Source organism: Somniosus microcephalus, chromosome 17 (genome assembly GCF_052327205.1).
Source record: "Somniosus microcephalus isolate GS21.2 chromosome 17, FLI_Smic_1.0, whole genome shotgun sequence".
Classification (NCBI taxonomy): domain Eukaryota; kingdom Metazoa; phylum Chordata; class Chondrichthyes; order Squaliformes; family Somniosidae; genus Somniosus; species Somniosus microcephalus.
In genome coordinates this window covers 40,050,456-40,074,692 of record NC_141003.1, presented here as the reverse complement: position 1 = coordinate 40,074,692, position 24,237 = coordinate 40,050,456, and the positions used below count along the sequence as shown (strand labels likewise).

At 41.1% G+C, this 24,237-nt stretch overlaps 1 protein-coding gene across 2 annotated transcripts in view; it reads right to left on the bottom strand.

The window, feature by feature from the left end:
• Positions 1-554: 554 nt before the first annotated feature.
• hbp1 (HMG-box transcription factor 1) overlaps positions 555-24,237 on the bottom strand; it is a 67,129-nt gene continuing 43,446 nt past the window's right edge. For both annotated transcript variants that reach the window (XM_086010232.1, XM_086010233.1), the window contains exons 10-11: positions 8,311-8,452; positions 555-1,490 (exon numbers count right to left, since the gene is read on the bottom strand). In XM_086010232.1, coding sequence (XP_085866358.1) covers positions 1,473-1,490; positions 8,311-8,452 — 160 coding nt within the window. In that variant the 3' untranslated portion in view covers positions 555-1,472. The remainder of the gene's footprint in view (positions 1,491-8,310; positions 8,453-24,237) is intronic.

Sequence of the window (24,237 nt, the reverse complement as noted above, 5' to 3'; positions counted from 1 at the left end):
CAGATGAAAATTTTAAAATCAAGGCATTGCTTAACCAGGAACCAAGGCATTGCTTAACCAGGAACCAATGTAGGTTAGTAAGCACAGGGGTGATTGGTGATTGGGACGTGATGCAAGTTAGGACAGACCACATAACTTCTTTTAGCAATTGTTTGGTGTTGGTGTCTATATTGCCTTCACTTACCTCATCAACAAAAGAATGCAGTATCTTGTACCTGTTAAAGGTCTGTGAAACAACTACCTAATTCTATACTTGTGACCTCAACTAGCCTATTGGTTTCTTGTAGATAATCTAACCTTGAACCCTTAACCACAATTTTTGTGCATTTTGGAACAAACCAATTTTTCTTAAGTCTAAATGTACATATTCAACATTACAGAAGTTTACCGTCTGAAATAAAAACCATCGTGAGGAAAATCAGTGCATGGTCAAAGATCACTTTGAATCTACCAAAGCTCATGACTCCTGCTAAAGAAGCTATCAACAGCAGTATATGTATCACAATTACATGTAATTTATTATAAACAGCTTTATAAAGAAAAACAACTAGACGTTAACACTTTACAAATTTATTTGAACTTGAATACAATAAAAATAGTTGTATTTTTGTGCAAGAGTTCCTGTGGGACAACAGCCTGTATAAAGACATAAATTTACTTGAGTTAAAGCAGTTGCATAAATGTTGATCTGTGACTGTGTAATATCAACACTGTGTGGCATAAATGCCATTCCATGAGAATGTCCCATTGCATGAGTCATTTTCATGTGCTCGTTTTTCATAATGTTGCAAGAAACATTAAAGTGCAATAGTTTTTAGCACAATGGCAAAATTGCGGCCCAAGTGCTTGTTGTGCCCCAATTTCTGAATACAAGCCTCGAGTTTTATGGCAACTTTAGTTGGCTAAAACACCACAAAGTAAATTTGGGAGTATCCCTGCTACATATACTAATTCCCCCACCGTTTGCAAATAAAGTTAATTGAATTAAAATTGTGCAATATAGTGAGTGATACAAATCATGATACAACAGCAGTTATACAGAATTTTAAACTTTACCCATTTACATTCTTAAAAATAGACATCTTTATATACCTACTTTCCTCCCTTACCTTAGCACCACAGGATTTTTAGTACAAAGTTTTCAAGCCTAAAAGCTATATTTACCTGAAATAACCTTTGACTGAACTTTGGAAGAACAAGGTATTATGGCCATTTACAATACGCAATAGTTTTATGAAAGTCAAAGATTAAATGCTTTGATTTACAACACTCAATATCAGCCATTTATATAAAAAGCAAACTATACTTATTTTATTACAGTTGTCTAAATATAGATTTGTTATCACACAAAAGAAATCTCAAATTAAAACAAAGATAGATACACTGAGTCTTTTGCTCATTTGCATCCAGTTTTCTAAAATTAATTCCAAATGGTGAAAGTCGAGGATAAAGTAGGTTTCAAAAGCTTCTGGTTACTGCTGCTGAGAACCCTGTTTTAAAAGTAAAGTAAAATAAAATCAATGTATGGCAAGTTAAATTATTATAAAGAAAAAATATCTACATGAAAAGTGAAGAGCTTTTTTATATATAGACCTCTGGCCAACTTTGTAAACAATATGCATTAATATAGGGGCAGATTTTACAAATTAGTGTTCCAAGTACAAAGCTTCATTCAACAGGAGCATATTGAGGGAATGTGGGCATGAAGGTCAGCGCACCCACGCCCATCCATTAATGGAAAAACCATGGGGCCTGTTAATTGTGCTCTGTATGCACTGCGGTTACACAAAGTTCTGTACTGGCGCCACTAATATGAAAAATCTATCTCACAATATCTTAATGACATTGCTAACGTGCTGCTCAAGTAGAGAACAATTTATTAGAAAGAGCATTATAAAGGACATGGGGAGGGGGGAAGCAGACATCAAACAGGAGAGAAAAGGAATAAAACAAACAGATGGAAAGAAGTAAAAGCACACACAGAGAAGGCTTTTAGAAACAGGGAACTGATGAATCAAGGTAATTTAGGGAGGAAAATCCAAAGAACAGAGGCTTTAAATGATGGGCTGCTGATGATGGAGTACAGTACCGTAGATAGGTTGGAAGCCAAATTGTAGTGCCAATGGGAAAACTTTTTGCAATGATCTGCTGACTGCCAACTTGCATGAACGCCAACTCCACTGCCCACATCTTATTCTACACAAAATCTGCTCACCTATCACCCGACCTAAGCAGCCTTCAACAGTGATATTAAAATCATTATCTTCAAATCCCTCCAGTCTTGCCTTTTTCCTACCTTTGCAACCTCCTCCAATTCTCCATACTTGTCTGCACTTTTCACTCTTCTAACTTTGATCTATGATGTGTTCAATATCACCATCAGTGGCAAAGTCTTCAGCCATCTTGTCTCCACACCCTGGCACTCCATAAACTCCTTTGTCTTGCCTTTCCCCATCTTCAAAAGCCTCTAAAATTTAACTCTTCAACTGCATTTTCAGTTACCCACCTCCCCAACTGTGATGTACCTTGGGGCATTTTGCTACTTTATAAACACTATATAATTGCAAGGTGTTTCTGGAATAGTAAAAAGGTTTGGCTCAGACAAGGAAAACTATTTTGAGATAGTCAAGCCATGTGTAGAGGTGGACAACCATGTCAGCTGCATGCAATTTCTGCTGAAATATATGATCCTTATACTTAAGAATGCAGTGGTAAAATTTCTTGTGAGATGTGAAGGATCAGTGGTGATCAGAGAACTCAATGTGGTGTGGATGATAGTGCCAAAGGTGGTCGCAATGGAGTTGAAGGTTCAACAAAGACAATGACCTGGATTTTGCAGTCAGCGGTGAAGGGACGGCGCACGCCGCAGGCCCTTAAATGCATCGATATTATTTGCTTCAACCACTCCCTGTGGTAGTGAGTTCCACAGTCTCGCCACTCTTTGGGTAAAGTAGTTTCTTCTGAATTCCCTATTTGATTTCTTGGTGACTATCTTATATTGATGCCCTCTAGTTTTGCTCTTCCCCACAAGTGGAAACACTCTGTATCTACTTTAAAATTATGAAAGGTTTTGATAAAGACCTTTATTGGGTCACCCTCAGCCTTCTCTTTTCAAGAAAAAAAAGAGACCAAGTCTGTTTATCCTTTCCCGATAGGTATACCCTCACATTTCTGCTATCATCCTTGTAAATCTTCTCTGCACCCTCTCCAGTGCCTCTATATCCTTTTTATAATATGGTGACCAAAATTGTACACAGTACTCCAAGTGTGGTCTAACCAAGGTTCGATACAGGTTTAGCATAACTTCACTACTTTTCAATTCTATCCCTCTAGAAATAAACCCTAGAGCCTGGTTTGCTTTGTTTATGGCCTTGTTAACCTGTGTCACTACTTTTAGTGATTTGTGTATTTGTACTCTGAGTTCCCTTTGCTCCTTTACCCCACCCAGACTCGCACCCTCCAAGTAATAAGTGACCTCCCTATTCTACCTACTAAAATGTAATACCTCACACTTATCTGTGTTGAAATTCATTTGCCAATTATATGCCCATTCTGAAGGTTTATGAATATGGATTTTCACATTTAACTGCGCATGTGAGGACGCTAGAAGTTGCTGCCAGTTTTACACAGCCATGACAGCGAGCGCCGACAGTTTCGCCGTCATTAAAACCGCAAATTCCAGGTCAATGTTGTACCAGGTGGAGGGCTAGAGGAAGAGGAGTTGGAATTGAGAGAGGGTACAGGGGAAGCATTTTTCCAGAGTTTGAGATCGATGGTAACAAGGTTGGAGATGAGCAGGGAGATGAAGTGATCAGAGATGGATTCGTGAGTAATCAAGAGCTCTGAGATGGTGAGACCTCGTCATTAGTCAAAATCAAGGGTGGCTGTGGATGGGAAGGTAATTGATGTGAAAAGTAAGGACAGTTGAGTAAATTGGGGGCAGCAGAAGAATTGAAGTCACCAAGTAGTTACCCAGTACAAAGGCCATGAAGGAAAGAAAGGTTAATGTGCGAGTTATTGAAGTGATTCCTATTTAAAAATCTCTATTGACTGAGCATTGTAATAGATTAGTTTTTACTTTACAAAGTCAATATCTAAAAGTTCAGTAGAAGTAGTAACATCATCTTGAAATTGACTGGCACAGCTGCTGTGAAAGTATCTACTTTTTCCATGTGCAATAAATAACTGTCAAAGTCTATTCTCTAGATACAGTACAATCTCCTGAGGAATAGATGGAGTGTTTTTGGCTTTTTAGTATAATTATAATAACAATGATACAATATAAAAATGTGGGAAATAGGCTGACATATCCACAACAAATAAATATGTGTGTGTAGATATTCACTAGTCATGCACTATGTAGTAATTATTGAATGTATAAACCAGTCATTGGTTGGTTACCTACATAAATGTTGAAAAAAAGCCAGCTTAATACTTGAGGCAAAAAGTTAATTATGATTTTTCATAACCGGAGACCATAATGAATCATTAGAGGGAAATGTAATCCAGAAAGGCAGAATTTTTTTTTTTTTTTTAACCAAGAACTGAAAAAATAGTTGGCTTATATTGGACATATCTGATAAATATTGTAGATTCAACATACTGCTTTTATAGACAAAGACAAGGGTTGACAGGATGATTTCATATTCCCAGCTATTTAAGTTTATTACACCTTCACCAGTTTCTTCAATTAAATTGTCCTCAAAATCTATCAATTCCTTCTTGAAGTTTTATGTCCTCAAATACAGTTCTAGCAAAATGTTCTAATTCTTGGGCGGTTACTCCATTATTGGAATTGTGGAGATGGGAAACCTCTGGCCACCAGTCTGCCCCAGCCTAGATTCTGTCCCAAATCCCACGGCTGGGGTCGTCTGCATTAAGAGGGCATTTATGGCGCTCCATGGGTGTCCATCCTGTAAGAAACCTCAGATTTTGGAGAAGCACCAAAGCTGTCAGAATTTTTTAACATTACAAAAAAGGGGCAGAGACCAACGTCTAAGCTGCGCAGCCAAGGACCGGCTTTTCCAATGTTAAATTTTGCGCAAGTGAGAAACTGTGAATGGGCCGTGCAAAAGGGGCTACGCACCCAAAAAAAAATTAGGGGGAACATTGACAGAGACCCAGTTGAACCAGACTCTATCCACCCTCAATCTTTTTTTCAGCGCAATTCGGCCAAATCAGCGCGAAAGATCAAGGAATTTCAAGCGCAAATTACATCCAGCAGAAATTAAGTTTCCGCCATCTTTTGTGCTCGTTTATAAAGCATCGTGCTGGAAGCCAGCCCCGCCCCAAAAAACTGGTCACACCCCCAGATCAAATTTATCACCACGGTGAGTTTCCACTAATTACACCCATTTGCGGGCCTTCGAGGAGGCTCTTAAAATTAAGCTGTTTTTTCTTTTTGGGCGCAAGGGCACTAAGCGACCTTTTAAAAACTTTTAAATATTAAAAAATATTTAATTTACAAAGTGACTACAGTACACCAATGAAACTAGTAAATGGCTCTGTATTAGTTTTTTAGTCATTTTCAATTATTCAAAATCGGGTTACTCAGGTGGTGGACTAGACACACCCATTGAAAATGCTTTTTTTTGTGATAAACCCATTTTCAGCTGTAATAATAAAACTGCGTCACTTAAATATAAGAAAGGAATATTTTTTAATGCAATTTTTTTAAGTTACACTCAAACGCTGCCTGGTTGCACTGGTTCATAACAGATTTTCTGTATGGCGATATGCAAGTAAGTTTGAGCAGAAACTTGAGCACAAAATTAAATTCTGAAAACTAGCGCAATTTGCACACAGATTGCCGACTGTGCCCAAAGCGAAAACTCTTGGCCATGGTTTCATTGCAATTCCTTCAACAAGCAAATTAGTAGAAAATAATAGTAGCCGAGCAATACTCCTTTCGCAGAGGTTCTGATTCTTATAAGCATGCTGTGTTCCACTGTCATTGGTACCAATAACAGCTAATGATCAATCTACCAATCAAAATGTTACCATTTGTGACTAAAAACCTCTGGGGGCATTTATTGTAATATTTCTTCCGATCGGGTGGATTTACAGTTTTTGAACTTGAACGAAAGTCTGCAAGTTTCCCAAGCCTTGTTTAGATGCTGATTTACCAATAGTTCAGATTACTAAAACTGTCACAAGTTCTGCTGCATTCTGGAATATTTTATCCCAACAAATAGACATATTAGAGGTTCAAGTGCCAGAATTGCAAAGATCAAATTGTTTCATAGCAACTAGTAACAAGCAATAGTGCTGCCAGGAAAGTAGTCCCTGGAAGTATGTAGCAATGATGGAGGGAATGGTTTCAGCTGTGATTTTTATGGTATCCTGGGAAAGGATATCATAAGTTTGGTGTGAGAAAGCAGTCAGCTAAGAGGTTTGAAGTGGTAATGTCCTCTGGTTTATAGCTGAGGGAGCCTGGGAGGGGTGTCAAGGTCTGAGCAGCTGCTCAACTGGCATAGGAATCCTTGAATCAGTCCCTAAATGAATAGACTGCATGATGCTCCCTTTCCTAAACAGGAAGCATCATCTATGGAAAAAATACTGCCCGTCATGCAACATTATAGTTTAATTAATACAGCAGACTGCTGGACAGTAAGGCACCTTATACTTGGGTAGCGGTAATTATACACAGTAACCAGCCAGTTATGAACCTGCATATTCTATGAAGCAGCATCTGAACTTATTGGTGGTGGTAAATTGACGATCAGTAGTTAGTTGAAAATAATCAGATTTACCAAGTCAACAAGCAAGAATAAGATACCGGGCCTTTACAAATGACTGTGACAAGTACAATGGTAGTGTAAAAGGTACAAAATGGAGACCAAAATGAAAGCAAAGATGCCCATATACTCGAACAATCTACTAAATATAGAAATGTTTGATTTGACATTAAATGCCATTACCATATGAAACACTTAATTAAAAGCCACAGGCATCCACTGGCTTTTGAAACTGGTCAAAAAATAAGAAACAGTATAGTGTCAGACTAGGGGGAGGTGCTGTGTGGATTCCTGCAGGGATCAGTGCTTGGAGCCTATTGTTTCTAAGCCACAAAAATGACCTGCCTGGATACTGAAACCAAATGTAAGCTTGCACACTTCTTGGCAACTGGGAACAGTTGTACAAGTTATACCCTGGGAAACAGACAACCATCACCATCTTTGCTGTGGAAGGTTCATGGCCCAGGGGTCTTTTGAGGGTAAAAAATAACAGGGCAGTAAGAAATGTATACATTCTCATCAAAGCCCAAAAAGAAAAAAAATTATACCCCAGTGACCGAAAGCACCTGGAAACTGCTGTATAAACATCTAAGCGGCAAAGTAATATGAGGTAGGGGGTTTGACCCCAAATTTAATTACTGTAAATGGGAAAATATTAATTTTTTTGTTTTTCCATTGAGTAGTGCTGTAATGCATGATGGAGCTCTAATATTTAATGCCATGGAAGCCAGATGTAACTGGTCAGGGGTTGCTACATTACTGAGTTACTAATCTCAACAATGCTACTGTGTAGAAGCCAAGTACTTTCCCCACACGGGAGAGCTAAAAGTAGAGAGCAAGTAGTCACTTGGCCAATTTTGCACATCTCATTGTAGATGGTTCAAGAACAGCATTGGCAGAAGTCTGAATGAATAAGTTTAAATTATTTTTAAAAGTTCTCCCCTCACCATGAGAAAGGTTGGTGGGGGGAGGGGGGGGGGAAAAGAGAGAAAGAGGAGAAATATCCCATAACCCTTTTGTGGAGACTGTTAATTCTCTCTGAAGATAGAGAACTTTCTGGGATTGCCCCTTCGCCCTACACTGTCTTACATTGTAACAGAATGTTTGGGAAATTTTGACTTTCTCAGACAGACTCTGAGGGACAGAGATGACAGTTCCATGAGCAGACCCATTTATATATAAATAACGATTAGCAGTCCAAATGTTTAGGTTCTAGGATGTTTGACTTTTCAACTCTCAAAAAGGAAATCTTGTCTGATGAACCACCTTTCCCACCCCACCAGAAAACAAGGCATTCAAAATTAAACATCAGTAGTGATGCACTAAACCAATTTTGCTTGATCACCTTAAACATCTGCAAAAGTGACTTGAGTGGAAACATGAAGATTCCCAACTTACTTCTGTACTTCAGCAATCAAGATCTCACTCTGGATGCCAACCATAATTCTGGTTGTCCTTTCTCTAGCATTATCTCCAAGAATTTCAGGTATTATTGCTTACCATTATGAAATAAAATAATATAAATGTCACAGAATAAAGAAGTTAGAACACACAGACTGTTTTAGATACTCACAGAGTTGCTTCGCTTCCTTTTCCAGCAGTCTGGATTAAGGCGTTTTTGTTCCTCTGCCAGAGCCTTGGCTTCCAATGTATAAATTCTCCTCTCTTCGTTTTTCATCATTTTCCACTTGTCACCTAAAATTACACTGATGGCCCTGCAAAATATATATATAACAAGTGCATCATTGGAACAAAATCTTACATTCAACAAATACTCAATTTCCAGAAATTCGGGTCCCCACGGGTGAGTACGTGCTGTGTACTCACGTGTAGGCCCAACGAAAGTGCCGGTTTCGTGCATGCACTGCGCATGCGCGGGAAACCGGAACTTCCATTCCCTTAAAGGAAGGGGTTCACAGGTCGAACGCGTGCGCCGAAGAGGCAGTGTGTACACCTGGAACTTACGTTTTTTTTTGCAGGTTTCTCCGGGAGGGTAAGTCTTCAGGAGTTACACTTTTAAAAAGCAGTCGCAAGGCCTGCTTTTAACAAGGTAAGTGGTTAATTAAGTAAAATTAAAACATTTTTTCCACAGGTTTATTATTTTTAAATACTTTAAAGAAAGGTAAGTTTATTTTTAGCCCCGTTAGAAACTGTAATTAATTTTTTCAAAAATTTAAATTGTTTAAAATAGTTATTTTATGTAATTTATAGTTATTTTAAAAATGTGATTAAAAAAAAAAAATTATTTGACGTTTTAGGGCTGATTTGTATTTATAGTTTTGACAGCTATTCCTGTCAAATTTATGAATGGGCATTCCCTGCTACCATTGGCTCTCCATGGCTCATGTGATCCCAGGGGATGCTTCGAACTAACAGTGCCCCTGGGATACGCAAGCACTGCGTGCCGGCAGTTGGAGGAGGCCCAGGATCGGAATCCCACACAGGCCCACAGCTCAACGGCCGGCACGCTAGGTAAGTGCAGGTCGGTGGCTTGCACCCGCGGGAAGCCTCCGACCCGAATTTCTGGGCCAATATTTGTCTGATTACACATGAAATCGGATCATACTAGTTTCTATCACCACAAAATTATCAATATTCCAGTGAATAGCTATATTCTTCTTATAAATAATTCTTTATGCATTACCTGATAGATTACATTGTGGCTCTTAATTTTAGTTGAGTAAGCAGTATGTACCATAACTCAAACAGATGGTTTTTTCAAGTTTTGGGTTTGGCATCTTTAAGACCATTATTGTAGGTGGAGCACAGCAACTCGTGTTAAAACAATGGCCCAGATATTCCGATCCCTACGGGTGGGTACGCGCTGAGTACCCACCCGTAGGGACATCAGAAATGCTGGTTTCAGGCATGCACAGCACGTGCGCCGAAAACCTGCATTTCCGATCTGTCAAGAATTTATTGTAATTTCAAGTCATTTTAAAAATGTGATTTTAAAAAACTTTTTAAAGTTTTACTGTTTTTTCATTGATCTCCATTCATATATTTGACAGGTCTTCCTGTCAAATGTATGAAGGGAGATTCCCTTCTGTGATTGGCTCCCCATGGCCCATGTGATCCCAGGGACGCTGCGAACTACATGCGCCCCTGGGATACGTGGGCCCTGCGCACTTCCAAGTTTGGTGAGGCCCAGGAGCGGAAGTGTGCGCGTCCCGGGAGCCCTCAGGTAAGGGCACAGATTTTTCCAGATCGCAGGCCTCCGCCCACGGGAGGCCTGCGATCAGAAAATACGGGCCAATGATATCCAACCTGAGGAACACATTCTAAACCCATCAATTGTCATTTTAAATCATTTTGCTGTGTTTTATTTAAACCTGTTCTAAATGTTATAGTTAAATGAATACTGCACCACAGCATTAATCTATGTCTGGACATCCAATCACCAGAGTGGTATTAATGGTTGATATAGACCAATCAGTTTGCGGATCACACAGTTGCACCCTGCAGGCTGGTAGGGAACTGTGCAACAGGAGACAGCAACAGAAAATCTTTGGGGAGGTACAGTTCATCAAAGAACAAAAGTATTTTTAGGAACAGAACTTAGGGCAATAAGCTCATCCCATTTTTATTAACTGCTATTACATTTATCCTCCCATCACTAAGTGGAAAAACACAACAGCCCTGTTCCCAACTGCCTTCTCTTGCTGACATCATGAAAATGGATCCCCAGATCATGTCAGTAGATTACCCAGAATGGCAAGAAGGAACTCCTCAAAAATCCACTCCAACTCCTCTGTCTGCCAAACTACTGCCCCCTTTCCAACCACCATTTCCTCTCCAAAGTCTCTTTTAAAAAGACTTGCATTTATATAGTACTTTTACGAGCACTGGACATCCTAAAGCGGTTTACAGCCAATGACGTATTTAACGTGTTGTCATCTCCCAAATCTGTGCCCATCCTTCTCACAACTCTGCTTGAATCTCTCCGATCAAGCTCCCACCTCTGCCACAGCACTGAAACAGCTGTAAGCAGAGTCACAAATGACATTCTTTCTAGCTCTGTTGTACAATCCCTCCTCATCCTCTCTGGAGCCTTTGATACAGTTTACCATACCATCCTCCTCCATTGTCCAGCTTTGAAAAACTGCCTTAGCTTGGTTTCATTCTTGCATAGCCCAAAGCATCTCTAGCAGTGGCTTCTCTGCCCATCCTAATATTAGTACATGCGAAATCCCCCAAGAATCTATCCTTGTTCCCCTTCTCTTCCTCATCAACATGCTGCCATTTGACATCATCTGCAGACTGGGGTTAGCTTTCACATGTACTTTGGCAACTCCCTGCATTCTGTCATTCTACCATCTCCCTCAACCCTTCCACTTCCACTGTGTTGTCAGATTGTTTGTCTGACATCCAGTCTTGGATAATTTGCCATTTCCTCCAGTTAAACACCTGGAAGATCAAAATCATCATAGTTTTTTGAGGATGTAACTAGCAGGGTAGATAAAGGGGAACCAGTGGATGTAGTATAATCCCTCTGAACATCAGCATTTAATAGTTTCGCACCATTTAAAAACTTCCTACCAAAGTGAATAACTTTACATTTTCCCACATTTTACTCCATCTTCCACCTTATTTCCCACTCACTTAACCGGTCTATATCCCTTTGCAGACTCTCTGTGTCCTCTTCACAGCTTAGTTTCCCACCTAACTTTATATCATCATCATTTTCCGGTTGGCAGGCTGTAACTAGTGTGTTGCCGCAAGGATCAGTGCTTGGGCCTCAGTTATTTACAATCTATATTAATGACTTAGATGAAGGGACCGAGTGCAATGTATCCAAGTTTGCTGATGATACAAAGTTAGGTGGGAAACTAAGCTGTGAAGAGGGCACAAAGGGGTCAATTTTCCCGAACCTGTCGGGAAGAAGGCGGGACTTCCCCTTTCGGGTTTTTGACCCGCCTACTTCGATGTCCGGCCAATCCGCGTGATTTTCCCTTGATTGACCTTGTTGAGCCTGCCTAGCGGGCTCAGCAGGCCAATTAAGGGCCACCCGGCAACAGGTGACGTCACAGACTGAAATTTCATCTGTCAAGAGTTCTTGACAGATGAAATATCAGTGTTTCACAGCTGTTTGAAGCTGTGAAACACCGACAGTCTGAGTTCTAACATGAGTCCTTCTGCACAGACTCAGTTAGAACTCACACCGGCACTCAAAGCTGAAGGCTGTCACTTTTGACAGATCGCAGCCATTCAGCTTTAAGTTCCAGCTGAGTGATGGACTCCCGACAGCTACAGGAAGAAAGGCTGTGAAGGTAAGTAAAAGTTCTTTACACACTTTAGACACACCAAACACACTTACCTTTGCACTCATGCACCCATCACTCACCTGAGCACCGACATCGCGACCCCTCCAACTCGACGGCCCACCTGCTCTAACCTGGCGTGGTTTGGAGCCGTCGGGAATCCCACATGAAACCCCTCAAAATAGGGATTAGGCTAAAAACTGCCTGTTAACTACCTGTTAACAGGCAGTTAATTGGCACTAATCCCTTCCCGCCTGGTTTCGGCGGGTCCCAGTGCGGGGTGGGTACCCGCCGCCCCTGAAACTTGCGTGGGGTGGGGTTTTGGGCGGGATGGTGTCGGGACCCCCAAATTCGGGATTTCTCCCCCCACCCCCCCCCACATGCCTGAAACCCCGCCTGACGGCTCCACGAAAATCTAGCCCAAAGAGTCTGCAAAGGGATATAGACAAGTTAAGTGAATGGGAAATAAGGTGGGAGATGGAGTAAATTGTGGGAAAATGTAAAGTTATTCACTTTGGTAGGAAGTTTTTAAATGGTGAGAAACTATTAAATGCTGATGTTCAGAGGGATTTAGGTGTCCTCGTACAGGAAACACAGGAAGGCAAATGGCATGTTGGCCCTCATTGCAAGGGGGTTGGAGTATAAGAGTGAGGAAGTCTTACTACCATTATACAGGGCTTTGGTGAGACCACACCTGGAGTACTGGGCACAGTTTTGGTCTCCTTATCTGAGAAAGGACATATCTGCCTTAGAGGCGGTGCAACAAAGATTCACTAGATTGATCCCTGGGATGAGAGGGTTGTCCTCGGAGAGATTGGAGTATATTGGTCCTATACTCTCTGGAGTTTAGAAAAATGAGAAGTGATTTCATTGAAACACATAAGATTCTAAGGGGGATTGATAGGTTAGATGTTGAGAGGTTGTTTCCCCTGGCTGGAGAGTCTGGAACTAGGGGCATAGTCTCAGGATAAGGGATCGGCCATTTAAGAACGAGATGAGGAGGAATTTCTTCATTCAGAAGGTTGTGAATATTTGGAATTCTCTACCCCAAAGGGCTGTGGACGCTGAGTCATGAGTATATTCAAGGCCGAGAGAGATATTTGGACTCCAGGTAAATCAAGGGATATGGGGATCGGGCGGGAAAGTGGCGTGCAGGTCGAAGATCAACCATGATCTTACTGAATGGCGGAGCAGGCTCGAAGGGCCTGCTCCTGCTCCTAATTCTTATATTATGAGCCAAAATCCAGGCAGATTTTTGATTGTGTAATATTGCAATATATACTGAGTAAAAGGCAGTAACCACATTGAGAGGTTCAGATAGCATCAAACTGAAAGCAAAGCTTGAGGAATCTATACCACAAATTAAATTACAGACACAAAGTAATTTTTTAAAAAGGCATAATATTCGACATAATAAGGTAATTTTATTTCATTCTGGGTCAGGCTTGTTTGATTAGAAGGGTGGATGTCAGTCAGTGTAATCCAGTGTCCCAACATCATATAGAAGGGATTAATAACTGACATAATCACTGTTAATTTGTTGAGTGGCACTTTAAAGCAGATTACCAGGAAATAAACCGGTATATATATAATTATATTTGTTAATCTGTCACAATGAATGAATACTTTTTGTGAAAATCATCTTCAAAGAAACTGAACACCGTAGCAGCATAACAATAACTGAAAGATGGTTAGCTTCCTTAACCCAAAACAAACACAATAGTATATTTTATTAAAAAAGAACAAATAACCAGGGGTGACTACAAGGTCACTCTCCAAATCTGAAGTGCAGAAGTCAATCATTTCAATTCAACCTTCATTCTCATTGCTCATGTGATGTGAAGCCTCAACACTTCCAATTACTGTGGCATCCATTATTTGTTCAGTACAAAATGGCCAAATGCTTTTTTTCAAGTTACCGTTCAACAATTACGGTAATAGAATTGTTTAATACTATAACAATACAAGAAAAAAGGCCTCAGCAATTAATAAGTTAAATACCACATCTGTTAATACAGTAACTATACGGAATGTAAAAATGGCCCTCCAGTGACCTCTGGTGGTACGGCAACAATTGTGTTGGAAGTTCTGTATAAATGGCTCTAAAGCTGGATAGGTACAGTGTGACTTGTTTATAATATAAGCAAGTTAGAAGCCACAAGTCTAATGTCAGAGCCACTGAGTTTTTGATATCAAGGCCGATTACCTATTTGGGAAGGTGGTTCTTTTTTCTTTGAATTACATGCATTCCCCACACATTGTAGGAGTACAAGCCAGCTTGGTGCTTTCTGCAGGAAATCACATGCTGAGCATGTTACAGACAGACAATGCAGCGTGTGGTCTCCTACTTCAAAGTCATGTAAAAACCCCAAAGTACCTGCACCATTTTGGCTTGAAACTATGTCCTTATCACTAATCCCCATAAAACAACTCTAACAGGGGACAAAAAAGGGACAGTGGAATAAAAGGGACAGTGGCAGCATGGATACAAAATTGGCTAAGTGATAGGAAACAGAGAGTAGTGGTTTTTCGGACTGGAGGAAGGTATACAGTGTTCCCCAGGGATCGGTTCTAGGATCACTGCTTTTCTTGATATATATTAATGACTGTGGGTGTACAGGGTACAATTTCAAAATTTGCAGATGACACAAAACTTGGAAGTATAGTGAACAATGAGGAGGATAGTGATGGACTTCAAGAGGACATAGACAGGCTGGTGAAATGGGCGGACACGTGGCAGGTGAAATTTAACGCAGAAAAGTGCAAAGTGATACATTTTGGTAGAAAGAATGGAGAGAGGAAATATAAACTAAAAGGTACAATCTTAAAGATGGTGCATGAACTTGAACTCACTTTCGCGGGCTTTTTTTTAAAAACAGAGGCCAGTGTCGGGAGCAGAGAGCGGCGGTACAGTGAGTACTTAAACTCACTTTCGCGGGCTTTTTTCCCTCAGAGGCTTACCGATCTCACAGACCGGTGGCGGCATTCCAGAGCAACGTCACGATTCAAAAAGTGACGCGGACAAGAGGAAGCAGCTGATTGGGTGAGTACGGCCAGGTGAGTACTTATACTACTCTATAGTTTGACAGTTAAGATTAATAGTTTATAAAATTTAGAAGGTCTTAATTTTTGTGGTTATAGATTCTAAGGTCTCTGTTGTGTATCGGAGAGTTCTAGTAACCAAGGGCCCTTGAGTATATCATTTAATTGTAGTGTAATTAGTAGTATTGATCTGATTTAATTTAATTTAATTAAAGGGTAAGTCATGGCAGGACAGCTCGGCCCCGTGGCATGCTCCTCCTGCGCTATGTGGGAAATCAGGAACACAGCCGAACATGTGTGCGGGAAGTGTATCCAGCTGCAGCTACTGACAGACCGCATTGCGGCACTGGAGCTGCAAATGGATACATACTGGAGCATTCGCGATGCTGAGGACATCATGGATAGCTCGTTTAATGAGTTGGTCACACCGCAGGTAAAGGCTGCACAGGCAGGAAGAGAATGGATGACCACCAGGCAGAGTAGTAGGCGCAGGCAAGTAGTGCAGGGGTCCCCTGTGGCCATCCCCCTCTCAAACAGATATAGCACTTTTGATATTGTTGAGGGAGATGGCTTATCGGGGGAAGGCAGCAGCAGCCAACTTCCTGGCACCATGGGTGGTTCTGCTGCACAGGACGGGAGGAAAAAGACTGGGAGAGCTATAGTGCTAGGGGATTCTATTGTAAGGGGAATAGATAGGTGTTTCTGCGGCCGCAAACAAGACTCCAGGATAGTATGTTGCCTCCCTGGTGCAAGGGTCAAGGATGTCTTGGGGCAGCTGCAGGGTATTCTGGAGGGGGAGGGTGAACAACCAGTTGTCGTGGTGCATATAGGTACCAACGATATAGGTAAAAAATGGGATGAGGTCCTAAAGGCTGAATATAGGGAGTTAGGAGGTAAATTAAAAATAGGACCTCAAAAGGTAGTAATCTCAGGATTGCTACCAGTACCACGTGCTAGTCAGAATAGAAATAGAAGGATATTTCAGATGAATACGTGGCTATAGGAATGGTGCAAGGGGGAGGGATTCAAATTCCTGGGACATTGGAACCGGTTCTAGGGGAGGTGGGACCAGTACAAACTGGATGGTTTGCACCTGGGCGGGACCAGGACCGATGTCCTAGGGGGAGTGTTTGCTAGTGCTGTTGGGGAGGATTTAAACTAAAATGGCAGGGGGTTGGGAACCTGTGCAGGGAGACAGAGGAAAGGGAAGCAAGGATAGAAACAAAAGACAGGAAGGAGCAAAGCAAAAGTGGAATGCAGAGAAATCAATGGTGTAAATCAAACAGGGCTACAGTAAATAATAATTCTAAAAGGACTAAGAGTGTTAAAAAAACAAGCCTGAAGGCTTTGTGTCTTAATGCGAGGAGCATTCGTAATATAGTGGATGAATTAGCTGCGCAAATAATGTAATTGGAATTAGGGAGACATGGCTTCAGGGTGACCAAGGCTGGGAATTTAACATCCAGGGGTATTCAATATTCAGGAAGGACAGACAAAAAGGAAAAGGAGTTGGGGTAGCATTGCTGGTTAAAGAGATTAACACAATAGTAAGGAAGGATATTAGGTCTGATGATGTGGAATTTGTATGGGTAGAGCTGAGAAATACCAAGGGGCAGAAAACGTTAGTGGGAGTTGTATAAAGACCCCCAAACAGTAATGCTAAGGTTTGGGATGGCATTAAACGGGAAATTAGAGACGCGTGCAATAAGGGCACAGCAGTTATCATGCGTGACTTTAATTTACATATAGATTGGGCTAATCAAATTAGTAACAATACTGTGGAGGAGGAATTCCTAGAGTGTATACAGGATGGTTTCCTGGACCAATATGTCGAGGAACCAACTAGAGATCAGGCCATCTTAGACTGGGTATTATGTAATGAGAAAGGATTAATTAGCAATGTTGTTGTGCGAGGTCCCTTGGGGTGGAGCGATCATAATATGATAGAATTCTTCATTAAGATGGAGAGTGAAGTAGTTGACTCAGAGACTAGGGTCCTGAATTTAAATAAAGGAAACTACGATGGCACGAGGTGCGAGTTGGCTAGGATGGATTGGGGAACGTTACTTAAAGGGTTGACGGTGGATAGGCAATGGCATACATTTAAAGATCGCATGCATGAACTACAGAATTTGTTCATCCCTGTTTGGCATAAAAATAAAACAAAAAAGGTGACTCAACCGTGGCTAACAAGGGAAATTAGGGATAGCATAAGATCCAAGGAGAGGACATATAAATTGGCCAGAAAAAGCAGCAAACCTGAGGATTGGGAGCAGTTTAGGATTCAGCAAAGGAAGACAAAGGGATTAATTAAGAGGGGGGAAATAGAGTACAAGAGTAATCTTGCAGGGAACATAAAAACTGACTGTAAAAGCTTCTATAGATATGTGAAGAGAAAAAGATTGGTGAAGTCAAGCATAGGTCTCTTGCAGTCAGAATCAGGGGAACTTATAATGGGGAACAAAGAAATGGCAGACCAATTAAATACATACTTTGGTTCTGTCTTCACAAAGGAGGACACAAATAACCTTCCAGAGATGTCGGGAACATAGGGTCTAATGAGGGGGAGGAATTGAATGAAATCAGTACTTGTAGGGAAATGGTGTTAGGGAAACTGACGGCATTGAAGGCCGATAAATCCCCAGGGCCTGATAATCTACATCCTAGGGTACTTAAGGAAGTAGCCCTAGAAATAGTAGATGCATTGCTGATCATCTTCCAAAATTCTATAGACTCTGGAATAGTTCCCATGGATTGGAGGGTAGCTAATGTAACCCCACTATTTAAAAAAGGTGGTAGAGAGAAAACGGGGAATTATAGACCGTTAAGCCTGACATCGGTAGTGGGGAAAATGCTAGAGTCCATTATAAAAGATGTAATAGCAGCACACTTGGAAAACAGTGACAGGATCGGACAAAGTCAACATGGATTTACAAAAGGTAAATCATGCTTGACTAATCTACTGGAATTTTTTGAGGATGTAACTGGTAGAATAGATAAGGGAGAACCAGTGGATGTGGTGTATTTGGATTTTCAGAAGGCTTTCGATAAGGTCCCGCATAAGAGATTGGCATGCAAAGTTAAAGCACATGGGATTGGGGGTAAGGTACTGACTTGGATAGAGAACTGGTTGGCAGACAGGAAGCAAAGAGTTGAAATAAACAGGTCTTTTTCCAAGTGGCAGGCAGTGACTAGTGGGGTACTGCAGGGATCAGTACTAGGACCCCAGCTATTCACAATAGCTCTAGACGAGGGAACTAGATGTACTATCTCCGTTTGCAAACGACACAAAGCTGGGTGGGCGTGTGTGCTGTGAGGAGGATGCAGAGAAACTCCAGTATGATTTGGACAGGTTGGGTGATTGGGCAGATGCATGGCAGATGCAGTATAACGTGGATAAATGCGAGGTTATCCACTTTGGTGGCAAAAACAGGAAGACAGATTATTATCTGAATGGCAATAGATTGGGAAAAGGGGAAGTGCAACGAGACCTGTGCTGTGCACCAGTCGCTGAAAGTAAGCATGCAGGTGCAGCAGGCGGTTAAGAAGGCAAATGGTATGTTGGCCTTCGTAGCGAGAAGGTTCGAGTACAGGAACAAGGATGTCTTGCTGCAGTTGTACAGGGCCTTGGCGAGACCACACCTTGAGTATTGTGTGTAGTTTTGGTCGCTTTATCTGAAGAAGGATGTTCTTGCCATGGAGGGAGTGCAGCGAAGATTCACCAGACTGATACCTGGGATGGCAGGAGTGACGTATGAAGAGAGATTGGGTCGATTAGGCTTATATTTGCTAAAGTTTAGAAGAATGAGAGGGGATCTCATTGAAACTTATAAAATTCTAACAGGATTAGACAGACTAGATGCAGGAAGGATGTTCCCGATGGCAGGGGAGTCCAGAACCAGGGGTCACAGTCTAAAGATAAGGGGTAAGCCATTTAGGACTGAGATGAGGAGAAATTTCTTCACCCAGAGAGTGGTGAACCTGTGGAATTCTCTACCACAGAAGGCAGTTGAGGCCAACTTATTAAATATATTCAAGAAGGAGTTACATATATTTCTTAAGGCTAAAGGGATCAAGGGATATGGGGAGAAAGCAGAGACGGGGTACTGAATTTGGATGATCAGCCATGATTTCATTAAATGGCGGAACAGGCTCGAGGGGCCTAATGGCCTACTCCTGCTCCTATCTTCTATGATTGGGATGACTAGGCCTGTATTCACTAGAGTTTAGAAGAATGAGAGGGGATCTCATTGAAACATATAAAATTCTGACAAGGGTAGACAGACTGGATGCAAGGAGGATGTTTTCCCTGGCTGGGAGGTCTAGAACGAGGGGGTCACAGTCTCAGGATAAGGGGTAGGACATTTAGGACTGAGATGAGGAGAAATTTCTTCACTCAGAGGATGGTGAACCTGTGGAATTCTCTACCACAGAAGGCTGTGGAGGCCAAGTCACTGAATATATTTAAGAAGTAGATAGATTTCTAGAAACAAAAGGCATCAAGGGGCATGGGGAGAGTGCGGGAATATGGTATTGAGTTAGAGGATCAGCCATGATCATATTGAATGGCGGAGCAGGCTCGAAGTATAAGAGTAAAGACGTCTTACTGCAACTTTATAGGACCTTGGTGAGACCACACCTGGAGTATTGTGTACAGTTTTGGTCTCCTTACCTAAGGAAGGATATACTTGCCATAGAGGGAATGCAACGAAGGTTCACCAGACTGATTCCTGGGGTGGGGGGATTGTCCTATGAGGAGAGATTGAGTAGACGAGGCCTATATTCTCTAGAGTTTAGAAGAATGAGAGGTGATCTCATTGAAACATACAAAATTCTTACAGGACTTGACAGGGTAGATGCAGAGAGAATGTTTCCCCTGGCTGGGGAGTCTAGAACATGGGGCCACTGTCTCAGAATAAGGGGTTGACCATTTAGGACTGAGATGAGGAGAAATTTCTTCATTCAGTGGGTGGTGAATCTTTGGAATTCTCTACTCCAGAGGGCTGTGGCTGCTCAGTCATTGAGTATATTCAAGACAGAGATTGATAGATTTTTGGATATTAAAGGAATCAAGGGATATGGGGATAGTGCAGGAAAGTGGAGTTGAGGTAGAAGATCAGCCCTGATCTTATTGAATTGCAGAGTTAGCTCGAAGGATCGATTGGCCTACTTCTGCTCCTATTTCTTATGCACTTATGAGATGTCAATGGGATCAGTTTGGAATGAATGATGAGATGTCAATGGGATCAGTTTGGAAGTGCATCTCTACATAAAATTCAACAACCATTCTTGTATCTATTGTTAAGGGCTGAGAGCATCACTTCTGCTTCCCCAGCCCTTATTCGTGACAATATGACAACAGTGACTACACTTCAAAAGTACTTAATTAGCTGTAAAGCGCTATGGGATGTCCTGAGGTCATGAAAGACACTATATAAATGCAAGTCTTTCTTTCTATAAAACTTTTACAAAGCAGAAATGTAGAGAAATCATACAAGAATCTGTCCAAAGAAAGGAAACATTGTTGAGAACTCGGCTCTTAGCTAATGAAATCTCCTACAGGCACAGATAGGGCCAGTTCCTGAAACATTTATAACTAGAAAAATAGGAAGGCTGTGACTTCCAAACAAAGAGTCCAATTGTGGGGATGCACAAGCATCTGAGTCACAGAGCCAGAATGGGATTGCCCACTCACAAGGTATTGAGGCAAGAACATCACCAGTTACCAATCTGGGGAGTACTAATGCACAAGTTGTTTCTCTTTGTTCATTATGAAATGAATAGGGGTGTCACCTAGCTATAGAACACAAACCAGTTCCAGATTAATTCTTTGAAGTCGTGGGGCAATTGCAATCTAAATATATGTAACTGAGGCTTTTGATTCCAAGGGCCATTGGGCAAAATTGTCTTAGAAGTGGGCTCCTGATCCTGGCAGAAAACTATCAGTCACTTAAGGTTCGAGGCTGTAACTTGCAGCTAAAGAAAATTTAGCTAGGAACCACTAATGTAAGGTACACACTACTGTACTAAATTGGACTGAAGAATGGGTGGGTTGAAAAAAAGTAACATGTCCTAGATAACATGAAGGTATCTGTTTGGGAGTCCGTTGTTAGCCATGTACTATATGAATGAGAATTGGGACCACTACTATTTATTATATTTATATATGACTCCAGCTGCTAATGTAAGTAAGATTGGAGTAATTTCAAAGATCTCTAAATTTGCAGATTATATCAAAATGGGAGCAGTGTCAAATGATAAAAATCAGTGTACACAAATTCAAAAGGACATGGTTATGCTGAGTTTATAGACAGGGAGATGGGAAATGCAGTTTAAAGTGAAGAGATGTGCAAAAGGCACTCAGTAGGGAGTAACACAGTAGGAAAGAGATCTGGGAATATTCATGGACAGATTATAAACATGATTAGCCGGTGTTCTTGGGTTGTAAAGAAAGGAAAGATGATGCAGCAAAGGGTACAACATGTAAATCCAACACATAGAGGCCTCAGTGACAGCACATCTGGATCATCAGCAGGTTTGGTTCCCCCAATTTGAAAGGGATATCATGTTACAGGAGAGATCAGCAAAGGGATGAGATTAATATCAAAATTTAGGGCTGTAAAATACTCTAATCATATATTGCTTTCTTTACACTTATAAATAGCCCGCAGACTTGTAGTGTAGCTAAAAATAATAAAATGGTCAAGTTGCTCATTCCAAGAATTCTTCAGGGTATGGATAACATTTAGCAAGAAAAAGCTTTGTCAGCAAGGAGAGCTTTTGTTAGCAAGAAATGCAAAATAAGGGTCAGTGGTCTCCCAGGTAAGAGGGTAGCCTATATCACAAACAAACAAGACAATGATCAACAGATCAGTTACGAAACTGAAAACAACTCCTTTTAAGGGATGGCTGTGCGTGAGTAGAGCCTTATAAAGATCTTAAGCTTTCCTTCACAATTCGTAGAGACACGAACGAAAGAATCGATAAAGGTTACATTCTCTATCCAGAGCGAAAACGGGTAATGTCATTTATTTCTCTGTATATATGACTATTGCTTTAGACAATGGCCTGGATTTTGTGTTTAAGAATAACGGTGAGGCTAACAACGCTCACCATTATGGAGTAAATCGGACAGCAACTTCCGGAATCCACACATGCACAGTTAAACGCAGAAATCCATAAGTTGCTGTCCAACTTGCCCTGCTCGACAAGCTGTGCTCCACCAGTACCTCGCCGATAGACTCGGCATTGAAATCCGCATAAGAGCGTGAAGTTGTTGTGGTTGCCCACTAAACATGCCAGAAAAGGTTAGGGCTGGTGCATTCAGAGCCAAGTGAATTTTTAATAGTGTGATAAGTCTTATTTACTGCCAAACAACCTCTCTGGCACTGAAAATTTAATTTTACAAGTGTGAGTCTCATTCCTTTAGAATGTAATTATTATTGGAGATTTTTTTTAAAATAAAAAATTAATAATTTTTTTAACTTTTGCTTTGTCTTTTATCGCTCTCTCAAGCCCACCTTTCTTTTGCCTTCTGCACATAATTTTACTATGAATTAAATATTCTAATTTATACTTCTTAGTTTAGACTCTGCGTGCCTGTGAGGATTCTTCAATATGATTGGCTGAAGAGGCACACTGTTGTTTGCCCTGCTCACACCGCCAGATTCCTTGTAGAGGTGCTGCGTTGGATCAGATACCCGATGACAACAAGTTGCCGCTCAAAAGCTTGTGAAAACTCTGAGCAGCTGTAAGCGTAGTTAACGGCAAGCACCATTCCTTCGTCGATGACCGCAAAATCGGGGCCATTGTGTGCGTCAAGGCTCAGTCAAACTCAATCAAATTCATTTGCAACCATGTTAGTGTCAAGTCCAGGAACCTTACAGGACTGAGCTACATAGATCAATTGCCCACACTAAGACTTCTCTCTTGAAAAGAAACTAAGAGGAAACTTGGTAGAAGTTTTTGAGATTATATGAAGGGGTCGGTCGTGTTCAGAATTCTGCTGTGATTAGAATTCCAAAAACAGGGAGGTACATATTTAGGACAAGGAAAACCAAATTTAAAAATTAGGTAGATTTTTTTAAAGCAAAAATAAGATCAATATAAGGAACAGGCTGCAGTGCAAGTAGTTGAACCAGTAAACATTAAGGCAGGGATACACAAGGGGGCAGAGGTCACCAAGTTCTAGTAATTTAGCCCACCCAAGTCCAGGCAACAAGTCATGGAATTTGTGTGCTGAGAGCGTCTCCAGATCCAAGCAATACTATCAAAGTGTAATTATCCAACACATTTAAGGTAACACACTCATTAGCAATACTAAGCAGCCTCCCTTTTGAACAGGGTTGAAATAGGAGCATTCACCATTTTGAGAAGCATTGGTGCAAATCACTTAGCTATCACTTCCATGCCAAAGCTTTAACACAGAAAATCAATGGAACAGAATTGGATAATGCACAAGGTCAGAAGGCAGCAACTCTTCATAAATCTCAGCACTGAGGATGCAAACTCTGGGGACTTGAAAACCACTTGGTAGGTTACCCGATCCTAAAAGAGCCAAACGCCTTTGTGTATGCCCGATGGTTGATTCACAAGATTATAATACGTACTGAACTAAATGGCTCCTGGTGCAATTTAATGCTGCAAGAATGTTTCCCCAACAGCAGTCATCCTCGCCAGGCCCTTGGAAAAAATTGATACAGATGGGCATCTCAGCCCAGATATTCCGATCCCTACAGGTGTGTACACGCTGTGTCCCCACCCGTAGGGACATCGGAAATGCCAGTTTCAGGCATGCACAGCGCATGCACTGAAAATCAGCATTTCCGATCTGTCAAGAATGGTCTCGACAGATCCTCCAGGTGCCCTGGAGAAGGGCCTCTGCGGGCGGATAGTTCCGCTTTTTGGAGGCCCTCCGCCCGCAGAAAACCCTTTCAATTCTTGCGCCTGGTAAAAGCAGGCGTAAGATCTGCTTTTACCAGGATGAGAGTTGAAAAAAGTAAAAAAAAAAAAATTCACTGATTTATCATTTAAAAATACTTTTAAAAAAGTTTATTTTTAACCCCGTAAGAAACTAATTATTTTTTTCAAAAATTTTAATTTTTGTTTAAAACATTTAATTTATTGTAATTTCAAGTAATTTTTAAAATGTGATTTAAAAAAAATTTATTTAAAGTTTTACTATGTTTTTGGGGTGA